This window comes from Penicillium cataractarum, assembly GCF_028827025.1.
Source record: "Penicillium cataractarum strain IBT 29864 chromosome Unknown utg000010l, whole genome shotgun sequence".
In the NCBI taxonomy this organism is placed as follows: domain Eukaryota; kingdom Fungi; phylum Ascomycota; class Eurotiomycetes; order Eurotiales; family Aspergillaceae; genus Penicillium; species Penicillium cataractarum.
In genome coordinates, this window is record NW_026622746.1 from 1,829,988 (window position 1) to 1,842,128 (window position 12,141).

Genomic DNA, 12,141 nt, shown 5'->3' on the forward strand with positions numbered 1-12,141 from the left:
ACTCAGTATCTCAGTATAATAGTACGTTTTCAAGTCCCGTTCCTTTGATAACTGCCAGTGGTGCCACAAACGCCATCTGGCTCCATGAGAACACACGATTCTTCCCACCGTACACAAACACCTCAAATCGCCCCACAAATTGATCATTCACCCACACTCGACTCCCAGTCAATGTGTCAGACATGATGGTGATCCCGCATTTTTTGGGTACATGGACAACTTCATGCGTTGAGCTGGTAGCGTTGACCCAAATCCTTCCAATGGCAGCTGGATCAAACCCATCCTCCTCGGCAACAGAGCGAAGCGGATACGGCCAGCCATCGGTAGTAAAGGTCAATTGGCCACTCTCAGACAGGGAGAGAACTGTGTCGTTCGATTCAAGCGAGAACGGACCCACAACACTAAGCTCCAAAGTATAGTTCATCCCTTTGCTGCCATATCCCAGAGGAAATTGGTCCTGTGGGTGATCTGAGTGCGGCTTGGACCAGGAGATTAAAGGACCCGTTGACTCTTTCTTCTTTGAGATTTGTCGGTCAAGGTTCTCCCCTACCACGTTGGAAGTCAGGATCTCGATTGTGTCTTCGAGGCCTACTTCATCTAGTAGTGGTCCTCGGCTGCCAGTCCAGGTGCGAGACGCAACGACGGGAATCCCATTGCGAATCGCGTAGTATGCCTCCAACTGAGTAGTCGCATCCGGTCCATTGTCATTCCACGCAGCAAGGATTGCTCCACGCACCGCCTTCTGCTCTGGTTGTTCTGTGATATTGACCGGGTTGAACAGTTGTGGAGTCCACTGCCACCCCTCTTTGTCGGCGAAATTCAACACTCGAGCATTATTGAAGAACTGTGGATAAGGAGCTGGGGTAATAGGAACGTGATTGTTCTTCAGAGACATGTAGGCCCACCAATCCTCGGAATTGATGATTTGATAGCCGTCCTGGGCGAGTACCACTGGATCTGATTGCCCATACTGCCAATGCTGGATGGTGATGTTTTTGTCGACCGACTGGGTATCTGATGGCTCGTAAGTCCCCCAGATGCGAATCCCCTTCCCAGAAGTTTGGCGGATGAACTGAGATAATTCATTCACAAATGTGATGTAGTCGTTGGCCAAGGTCGAATCATACTCATCAGCCCCGATGTGCACCTCCTTCGTGTGGAACCAAGGCAGGAACTCCGACCATATAGATTTCACAAGGGGCACTGTATCTGGATGAGAAAGATTCAGAAGATCGCGTGACTCTAAGGCCAGATCTGGCCTCCATTTAGTGATGGAAAGACAATGACCAGGGCTTTCAATCTCCGGGATCACCGTCACTCCCCGAGCAGCACAGTGGCTTTGAAAGTCATCGAACTCGGCACGCGACAAAGTTTCATTCTCTCTTTGTACAAGAGGGAGAAGACTAGGATTTTCCGGTCGCAGCGCAAATTGCGAATAGACTTCATTCCATGAGACATTTGGACCCCGACTGAGAGGATAGTTGTCGGTCGCATGATAGTGGAATTCGGAGAGCTTGAAAAAAGAGGCGTAGGTGCAGAGCTCCTTGAGATAGTCCAACGAGTACCATTTGCGCCCTGCATCCAGCATGAATCCTCGCGTCGCATAGGCTGGGGCGTCCTTTACGTGGCCCACTGGAATAGAGGCATGAGGGTTTAACGCGACTTCTTGTAGCAATGTTCGTGTTCCCCACCACATTCCTCGCGCGCCCGATCCCTGGATCGACACGCGGTTGTTTTCGACGATCAATTCATAGCCTTCCTCGGTCGTTGTGCCATCTTCATACGTGAAATGAGCAGGAGTCTTCGTACGACTAAGAAAAACCCCCGATGTATGCTTTGGAGGCTGCTTGACCGTTCGGATTTGCCACGAAGAGTTGGTGATCTCCTCAAGATCCTCAGAAAGGGTGCGGGCAAAGTCCAACGCCGACGGTGGAATCAAAGTAAGGCCATCCTGATCCCGCCACTGAGCAAAATCATCCTGGAGATAGATGATATGGTCGATTCTTTTAAGAGAAAATCCGTGGGTGGTGCCTGAATATGAGTCCTGGTGACCCCATTCAACTGGAGGCAAAGTCTGCAGGGCCGAAGCGACCGTAGCGAGAGCAAGTACAGATAACTTCATGACAGATGTGAGAGTCGGCAAACTGCTCATCGGAAGTATTTCAATATTTACATATCGGCAATGCCCAGAGATACGCACGGTTCTTGGATGGCAGCGTTACATTCTTCGCGGTGGACGGGTATCTACATACGACGGTGCCAAGTGGAGTGGAAACGTGGGATGCCATGCGGGGGGATGGGCGTGGGGAACAAATCAAAACAAAAGAGTTCGGCTTCATACAATGAAGATTCTCCCCAATAACTGCCTATCTAGGCCTGGACATGCCTTGGGTTTCTTTATGGAGTCGCACTGTCCCAATTTCAATTCGAGCTTGACGTGTTTGGTTAAAGATGCGCCGACCCATTCGTCTTCCTGGAGGGAACATGGAACCAGGCCTGTTCAAACCCCACATGTCGAGGCCAGCGTGCAGTCACTCGTTGAATCTCGGTGGACATCCAGCTCGCATGTTTGTATTCGGCGCAAATCATCTCCCTCTCCTGCTCTACGGACTCTTGGTTGAATTGTTCGGCGGAGTCAATAACTACAGGGTTGAGCGTTAGAGATTGGTGCTGAATGTGTGAATCTGAGATGGCTTACCCATATGCGCAATCTTGAGAAACTCCTCATCGCTCTTGATCATAAAATCTGCTTTATGGGCATACTGCTTGCTTACTTGAGCGGTTGTGGCGACCCCTCGGATCAGTTTAACCAAATGACCATCATCTTCATACTCGCAGGCTCGCCGGAAAACCTCACCCCATCCAGATGGAATATGTGGCTGGTAAGAAGCTAATTCTTCAGGTCTCGGACACGGGGCTCCAGTCTGGCAGTATAGAATCAGATCAGCGCGGCCTTTCCATTCCAAAAGCCGGCATTTCGACTCGGTAGAGATCCACGGGGTGCTGTTGATCACCGGCCAAAGCGACCCAGCTGTAATCGAATGCATGAGGAAAAAGTCAACCCGAATCTGCTTCTCGGGTCGCTGTGCGAGAGATGTCCAGTAAACTGTTTATAATATCAGATATGGGCATAACGTCTGATGTATACTTGAAGAAGACTCATACCAGTTGAGTTGAGAGATTCAGCAGTCTTTTCCTGCAAGTCTTCAGGCGTCACCTTCCAGCTACCGACAACTTTTATGAATTCGTCTTTTGCATGTGCGAGCAGTCCATCCCGGATCTGAAAAACGCTATGTTCATACTTCATTGCATCTCGAAGTTTACTGTTGGAGTAGATTTCCCGCTGCAGATTGATGAGGCTGTCGTTACCATCTGATTTTCGCGCTGCAGCCTCGATATCGGTCAAGACTTCGCCAAAAAAGCAATCATGGACCGCTGTCAGAGCCAATGCTTCGGCCATGATAAGCGGTTGATCAAATTCGATAGCATATCCTAGGTGGATTGGCGAGTGGAGAAATCCTAGAAGATGAACTTAATACTCACATACAGTCAAGGATGCCGTTTCTTGTTGTGTGCTCACGAACCACTGAAAAACCGGCGCAGCATGTCTTCCGCTGTTTCATCACCGCTGAAAAGATACTTGTTGACAGTATTGGGTACCCCATTTTCACCAATTTCATTTTGGAAAAAGGCGAAATAGTCGTCGTAGTATTCCCCTTGTCCAAGGCACTGCTTGAACCTTTCCGGATCTTGAAAGTCTAACACTCGCTGAATATCTGGTCGTCGGGTTGGGCGTTGCGAATCCAGTGCAAGCTTATATGCCTTATCGAGCTGTGCATTCGTTCCTCCTAACGCATAGATAGCCAGTATATGATGGAGGATATGATCTGACAGCATCACAATCAGCAAATGATACCATCAAAGAAAAACCTTTATCTTACTGTGGAGGCCTAGATCGTGAATATAGATGTGATAGTTGTCATGGTTACTTTGAAGAATCTCGGAAGCCTTTGCAGCCGTTTCAGCTGGCAACGCTTCGACGTTGAACGTTCCTGTCACCGTGACTTTCGTCGGAATTTTGATCTCTCGGTGAGTACCCATCGTGGCGTGTCAATATTTCTATGTAGTCTCCAGTGTGAGGGAGGAGTAAGATTCGATATAAACCTCCATATCGATTACGCTGATCTTATCCTATCTCACCTCGAGAGGGGGGCGGGGTTCGCGGCATTAGTTGCAAGTGGGTTTTGCCGACACGAACGGCAGAGAAATAAGCGAGAAGCCTAGGGATCCAATACGCCCCGCATTATTATTCAAAAGGAGTATATACACAAATTGATGACATGTCATACAAAGCACTGTTTTAGTACGTGGGGCGTGGGATATGAGGAGGCTATACCCGGCCTGGAAGGTGGAGTATACTTAGAGGTCGGGTATAATTGCCTTCATATCTCCTTCTTCCATTCAAGGTTTCTGCGTCTGCCAATCAGATTGGGTTGTGGCTCGCCAGTCCAGTCAAGCATTCAGCCAGTGTATTAGTGCTAGAGGCCAGCCATAAAATTCAGGAGAAGAACATGTGCTGCTATTAAAATTTGGGAGCATAATCTAATTTTTCTGGCCAGCTATGTACCTTCAAATAATCGAAAATTCTACTTACGAGGCCGTGGTCGCTTGATTAGTCGTTGCTTCTTGTACATGTGAAGGAAGAACGAATGTGTTCGAGAGTCCTGCCCAGTGTAATGCATCCAGCCGTGCAAGACCCAGCTTGATGAGCGCAAAACTCTGACTTTGGCATCTCAGAACCTGCAGCCATGAGTCTACTAGCTGTTTACCGCGAGTTGCATGGGCTATATTTGGAGCTTGCACCAAAAGTAGCATGAGGAAGTTTGAAACAGTTGCGAATCCGATGCGTGACCCTTGAATGGTAAGCTATTGAGTCTATAACCTTTCATCGTGGGTTGTAATTACTTACATGAATACCAAAATCCCGTAAAGTCGCTGGGAGTCAATCGCCGGGTAAAATTGACTAGAATGGTGGCGCATTTTTCAGCTCCATGCAGAACGATTTCACCGGTTCCACACTCGTCTGAAATTGATATTTCAGGTAAAGACTCAATTCCAGTCATATCTGGTAGGTCTAGAGCGGGATCATCAACAGGCAGCGGAGAGTTTATCGGCATTTCCTCGAGATCAAATATCATGGGTGGGCTTGAGGACCGCGCCATGGGTCGAAGCATCGCCCGGTAGACATAGACGACGAGTAAAAGGTAGGCAAAGTGTATTGACGTTGGATAGGGCGCTAGTCCTTGGACAGACTTGCTCCAGTTTGGGAGACGGAAATTGTCCGGCAGAGAAGAATACCACGAGTTGAGCTGCTCCAGCAGACCCTGGCCAAGCTCGGCCGAGGAGTCGAAGTCTGCATTGAGAATTTGGGATGCTCTGAGTGTACTGAAGTTGGGCATTAGCAGGGGGCCTAAGGCAAAGTCGGGTTGTGAGAACTTACTAGAATGTTTCTTGGATTTCTTGCGCAATCCGAGCTAGGTTCACAAGATACCGGAAGGGAATCTCGGTGTCACACGAACATGTTGAGAAACCCTGACGGGGGCCAATAAGAAAATCGCCTTCATCCAGCTCACTGACATCCCATTCAGCCGAGTGGATATACGGTGGCCGGCCCATCAGTAAGCTGCGCCATTTATCTTCGGCATACACTGCCCACCACAGACGCCGCCGAAGACGCTTCTCCCATGCCGGTATTCCCCACATGCGACATTCTATGTGAACACCGAGCGAGCATGTTAGGCCGACAATTTGGCCCACAAAAGACCATGTGAATGGGGTGTCGGCGGTCGTGTAACGGGTCTCGTCTATCGGTTGCTGGTGGAGATATAGCAGCGCCGCCTGGAGAACTGCCAGCCGAGGGCTGTGTATTTCTTCGGTCACTAGCTCATAGACCATACGCCAAAGTCTTTGCACCGGTGAGTTATGGTATGTGCTCAGAACACATAGATAGTTGTCATGGCCGACAAATGGAAACGCTGATGCATAAACAGCGGCCAACAGATGGACGGGTACCTTTGCTAATGCAGGCAACTCAGGAAGCTGGTATGACGTGGTGGTCAACCCTAGCTGGGAACGCGATATAACGGGCAAAGCAGGAAACACGTACTTGACAAATCTTGACCGTGGCAAAGTTAGTTGGTAAGTCAGACTGAACATGGGCCGGATTCCACTTACAATGCGACAAGTCTTCTACCATATTCCGGCGGCACTAGGCAGTCTAGATGCTCTCGAGTAACTTCCCCGACGCCTGCTCTCGTTTCCTGCTTGATCGTCGTCGAAAGTTCCTCGGACGATACCATGAAATGAACCGGTATACGTTGCGCAGTGGGCACTCCTCCAGCATTGCGATAATGGACCTTGTAAAAATATTTCATGCCCGCATCATCGAATCGGCAGTGTCTCAGAAGCCAGGGGTCTGATTCAGACGACGCCCCGAACAACTGGGCATAGCCGTGCTCTAGTCGATCAATGCTCTGGACGAACTGCGTGGCTGGCCGAGCGGCCACCAGCATTCCAGAGCCCGGCGACGGCTCACCAACTTGGCCGAAACCCAGTGATGAATACGCGGGTTCAACACTACCAGGTGGGCTTCCGGCACTGGAAAAACCATGACCGAAGATACTCTCTTCAGGCTGTGATGTGACCGGGACTTCGTCAACGCTTGGAACGGCGAATGAAAGTGATTCCGAGAGACGCGCTCGTTTCGGCGGTGGGTTATCGAATGTACAATCGAGCTTAGCGGCTCGGCATCGCTGGCAAGGGATGCCATTGTCAGTCTGGCAACCTAGTTTTCGCGCTCGGCATTGATCGCATGGCCGATGACGCTTTGATCGATATGGTCGAGCGGATGAAGGCGAAGACATTCTGGCACTATGCGGCTCTCTTCAGAACATCGGCGAAAGATAAGACAATGCCCGGCAGAAGCACATTTTAACATGAGCGACGAAGTGGAGATTAGTGTATTGGGCGCGTCGGCGAAGTAGGCGTATACCCAAACCTGTCGCGACGGCCGAGAGCGATGAAGAGTGGGCGCGGCGAAGGCCGAAGCCGTCCATTCCGATTAGGACAGATGAATTATCAATTTAAAGGGGTAACTAGCAATCTCACTAATTACCGTCATGACGTCATTGAACCCTGATTCTCATCGACTTGAAGAGGCTATCGTGTCTCAGCGACAAAGCCGGCCACCTACGACCCACTGTCGGCCATCACCTCGGCGAACTCGACCATCATCATACTTTGAGAACTGGATGAAGGTACATACGAGATGAAATTTTCATGCCCAAAGGGAGTTTTCTGGTTGATGACCTACCACAGATTGGTCTGTTTTGACCTTATCCAGAGATGTGTTGAACTCGGGGTCGGGCAGGAAATGGATATATATTTGTGGGAATACCGCCTTTGTAAACAGGAATGGGGTCCAACAACCTTGTGCCAGATCACAAATTGCATACTATTAGGTTGAAATATTGTCTGAACAAGAGCATCACATAGTTACGGGGTTATTTAAAGCATTCAAAACCACCAAGTTACTCTCAAAATGCCTTCGCGATGCGATGAACCTGCGAAAAGATGGTCCATAAGGGCCCTATTCTCACGAAGTGCCCAAGGAAAAACAATTGCAGAGGACGATCGCTCCGAAATCACCTTGGTTCAACAGTATGTCCTCGAAACTCTCAGTGAAAGAAAAATAAATAACGATTGGAAGTTCAATACTGATATATTTGCCTTGACAGGAAGGAGCCGAGTCCGAGTACCACCAGAAATGCAGGATCAAGAAACTTTAATGGTATGTTCTCAACCACAGAATCTCCTATTAGTACGACCTCTGACAATTTGTCCGATAATTTGTAGCAGCGGATATGTGCTTTGGGTCCTGTTGTAGGAAGGGGTGAGTCGATGCTATTTCACTTAGCTTGTGACAGCCCGATCGGGGCATCTGTAACAAGAATGGACGATGTTGTATGATATTTTATCATAATATAGCTATGATCTGTGTAATGAAGAAACTATTAAGCGATTTACAAATATGAGCCAAGTACGCTGAGTGTTTAATGTTGTTGTCTTACAGTATGCTATGGAGGACGGCTCTGTTCAGCCGCACCCCAGATACCATAAATTAGAGACTTTTGGTAATTAAAGATGCTAGTCAACCAATTAATCTGACAGCTTCACCTCTAAATGGCTATATTCCATTCTCACCTACCCGTGGCTTTGACCACCCTCCCCCTTTGCGGGTGAGGGTGGTCCAACTTCTAGCGTAAAAAACTTTCCAATGCAAAAATCTCCTTAGTCGAATAAATATTTACTACTATTATTAACCACCACTATATAAAATTAGAAAATTAATAATATAGATAGAGTCTTAAGGATATATATAATTAACAAATCTAATAAATTATATAGATTATCTTTATTAATAGGTAATTTTCTATATTCTTAGAATCTACTTTTTAGTAGAAGAGAAGAAGATACGGACTATTTTCTACTATAATTCCGTAATTCTATTAACTAATATATTATAAAGATTAATAACAAGGAGTTTAATACCTGGAATCTTATATTCATATATAATTAATACTATACATAAGATAGTTCGTAGATTAATAGAAGTATAAGAGTAAATTCGAGGGTTTCTATACGGTCGGCATCGAGAAAAAATAGGTATATAAAAGTAGTAAAAACGAGATAAAACTTAGATTTATATAGCCTTCTATAATTATAGCCCTTAAATTAATTTATAGACCGGCTTTAATACCCCTTATAATCTAGAAATATATCTATTTTTAATAAATTTCGATATATATAGCTTATAAATACTAAAAGATCTTTAGGTAATAGATAGAATCTCTACTATAGTAGCTACTACTATATAGAATTTAGATATACTACATAACTTAAATCCTAGGATTATTAGTATCTATATATTATATAAGATCTAATTTCTTAATTAATATAATTACTATCTAATTTATTAAGGTAGTGGTTAATAGTAGGGGTAGATAGCTTTTCGATGGAGGAGATTTTTGCATTAGAAAGTTTTTTACGTTGGAAGTTAGACCACCCTCACCCGTAAAGGGGGAGGGTGGTCAAAGCCACGGGTAGAGAAAACTTCGATCGATGTACATCCCTATAAGATCACGTGACATGAAAGGGGGTGGACTAAAGACGGGGCTTCTTATCTTTTTATGCATGCTCATCTCATTTCCCATTATTTTGCAATGGGCAGAGCCAATCTCACCTCGTTCTTCAATCGATGCTGATTCGTTCTATCATCCCTGCGGTTATGATTACACCGGGGGCCGAGATGGTCTTGTGATAAGAGCGTGGCTGGGGGCCGGCGTTTCGCCAGGAGATGTTAACCAGTGAAACTAGGGAGATGTTGCCCTGGGAAGAAGAAACCCAACGAGGCGCTCTGTGCGGAGTAGTTTCTCTCCACTCCCCCGCTTTCTTTGTTGTGATCTCGGTCACCACTACTAACCTGATCCCTGGTTTATGGAACAGTAGTTCCTAGATGTATCTCACAGCCGTACGGAGTATAGTCCCAACATTAACTCCTACGGTATCTTATGAGCACAAATTGTGTCTTCGTCTGCTATTTCACCTGCATAAATCTCGCTTCGAACCCTCGGCCCTTTTCTCCTTCAGCCGTACCGGTCTGACACGCGGGCCTGTAAAACGGTCGATCGAGTCGAGCTCCAGCCGAGTTCCGAGCTCCGGGAAAAGGAGGGGCTGTGTGGCTCGTTGAACTCTCTTGGAGTATGATGCATATACGGCAGCAGCGAGGAACCTTGACGAGCGTGCACATAGGACGCCTTTGATTTAAGTTGTCAGCAACTGAAACCGTTAATAAGAAAAAAAAAACCTAGCTCAGCTTGGATCGTCATCCTTCGATAATTGTTCCCCATCACCTTCCGACCATGATTTTCGAACCAGCAGAGAGGACTCTGCTCCCTACAAAGGATCTGTTGTCTTACATTTTCGATGATCCACCCTACGATCTGGATAAACCGGTAGGAATCATCTCACGACGCTAGATCCAATTTTAGAGGCACCTTGGCTGATTGCATTGATCCTACCTAGATCTATATCGATGTTCGAGATCCAACGCGCTCGATTTCGTGCAACCAAGCCCGCAAATTAATTCGGCGACTCGTTGCTGGCCTGAGAGCGTCTGGCGTTCGCCCAGGGGATTGTGTTCTTATTCACTCGTTCAACGATGTACGTGTGCCTTACCGGAGGGCTAATCTATGGCATTGGCTGATTGCAATGAAAATGTCAAGATAAACTACAGTATACTTGTGCTCGCTATCATTGGCGCCGGCGGAGTCTTCACGGGCTCTAATCCAGCATATACCCCCACAGAGCTTGCCCACCATATCAAAGCCTCCGAAGCAAGATTTTTAATCTCCGAACCCGAGATCCTGAAGTCCCTTCTGGGCGCAGCTCAACAAACTGGTGTGCCGCAGCAGAATGTGTGGATCTTCAATAACCTAGGCCAGTCGGTTCCGACCGGGCATAAATCATGGACGGAGCTACTCAATTTTGGCGAGGCTGATTGGGTGAGGTTCAATGATCTGGAAACTGCTCGCACAACGACTGCTGCGAGACTTTTCAGTAGTGGAACTACTGGTCTTCCCAAGGCAGTCATGATCACCCACTACAACCTTATCGCGCAGCATGAATTGGTCCTGGGAGCCGATCCACGGCCTTATCCGGTCAGTCAACATATCTACTATATTTGACTTGGCGCCTGATATACTCTCTTCCCCCATGCCATTGTCTCCAGTGGTTGAATCAATCTTCTGACCCTTTCATCCCATAGATATCCCGCATCATCGCAGTCCCAGTCTTCCATGCATCTGCTGCCCCCGTGACGCACATATCGACACTGAAAGCAGGAGCCCCTGCCTATGTGATGCGGCGGTTTGATTTGGAGGAGTATCTCAACACGGTCGAGAAATATGACATTACTGATCTGGCCATGGTGCCGCCTATTGTCATCGCGATCTTAATGTCACCCGTCTCTCAAAACAGGCCTTTCCTTCGCAGAGTTCGCCTAGCAGCCTGTGGTGCAGCCCCTTTAGATAAGGATGTCCAGGCTCGTTTCCGCTCACTCATGGGAGATGACAGCCCTTTTAACCAAGTATGGGGAATGACGGAGACCTCGTGCGTGGCGACCATGATCCGGTTCCCAGAGCACGACGACACGGGCTCGGTGGGACGGCTGATTCCGAATCTTGAAGCAAAGTACGTAGCCTTATGCCCTGTTCTATGGTGACTCAGAGAATACTGACCAAATGGCTCGTTCAGGCTTATCGACGACGATGGAAACAATATCTCGGCTTACGGGGTTCGTGGAGAGCTCTGCGTGCGTGGGCCTACCGTAACACCTGGATACTTCAAGAATCCCGAGGCCAATGCGCAATCCTTCGATGCGGATGGATGGTTCAAGACCGGTGACATTGCCTATTGTGATCAATCTACCCGAAAATGGTATATTGTGGACAGGAAGAAGGAGTTGATTAAAGTCCGCGGATTCCAAGTTGCACCGCCCGAACTAGAGGCGGTACTCCTCTCACACCCGCAGATCATCGATGCTGCCGTGATTGGCATTACATTCCCAGGAGCCGATACGGAGTACCCTCGAGCATATGTTGTCCGACGCCCCGGCAGCGAAGGTCAAAAGCTCACCGAGCAAGAGGTTCAGAAATATGTCCTGACACGACTTGCACGGTTCAAGGCGCTGACGGGTGGTGTCAAATTTGTTGGATCTATTGCTAGAAATCCCAGTGGAAAGATTCTGAAGCGTGTCATCAGAGAAGAAGCAAAACGAGAGATTGAGGCTGGCCAGATCAAGCCGCACTTATGAGTTCCCGGGGCCTTGCCGTTGTCGGTTGAGATGCAGATACATTTTTGCCGAGAGAACTGTTCTTATTGAGTGCGTTTCTTTGTTTGTGGTCGATATAAATTAATACCTAAAATACAAGAAATATTCTGCTTTCTGTTGTAGATGGGAGATACAGTCCATGCTTAAGAGTTATATCGCGCGGCATGTAAGGAAGCAAACGAATTTAGATG

The 12,141-nt window shown here is 47.6% G+C and overlaps 4 protein-coding genes across 4 annotated transcripts; 1 reads left to right on the plus strand and 3 right to left on the minus strand.

The window, feature by feature from the left end:
• Positions 1–10: 10 nt before the first annotated feature.
• N7496_012744 (beta-N-acetylhexosaminidase) lies at positions 11–2,122 on the minus strand (the record flags this gene model as incomplete). The annotated part of the gene is made up of 1 exon (XM_056705657.1): positions 11–2,122. The coding sequence occupies one exon, from the start codon at positions 2,120–2,122 to the stop codon at positions 11–13; it is 2,112 nt and encodes a 703-aa protein (XP_056549555.1).
• Positions 2,123–2,445: 323 nt separating this feature from the next.
• On the minus strand, positions 2,446–4,101 carry N7496_012745 (questin oxidase family protein; the record flags this gene model as incomplete). The annotated part of the gene is made up of 5 exons (XM_056705658.1): positions 2,446–2,642; positions 2,699–3,106; positions 3,166–3,519; positions 3,585–3,887; positions 3,942–4,101. The coding sequence occupies 5 exons, from the start codon at positions 4,099–4,101 to the stop codon at positions 2,446–2,448; spliced, it is 1,422 nt and encodes a 473-aa protein (XP_056549556.1).
• A 555-nt stretch (positions 4,102–4,656) lies between these two features.
• Positions 4,657–6,923, minus strand: N7496_012746 (uncharacterized protein; the record flags this gene model as incomplete). Its single annotated transcript, XM_056705659.1, has 4 exons — positions 4,657–4,913; positions 4,970–5,445; positions 5,501–6,175; positions 6,235–6,923. Coding segments are annotated over 4 exons (2,097 nt in total), but the record flags the coding sequence as incomplete, so codon positions are not given.
• Positions 6,924–9,980: 3,057 nt separating this feature from the next.
• N7496_012747 (acyl--CoA ligase) lies at positions 9,981–11,932 on the plus strand (the record flags this gene model as incomplete). The annotated part of the gene is made up of 5 exons (XM_056705660.1): positions 9,981–10,073; positions 10,144–10,281; positions 10,344–10,778; positions 10,886–11,310; positions 11,374–11,932. The coding sequence occupies 5 exons, from the start codon at positions 9,981–9,983 to the stop codon at positions 11,930–11,932; spliced, it is 1,650 nt and encodes a 549-aa protein (XP_056549558.1).
• Positions 11,933–12,141: the final 209 nt, after the last annotated feature.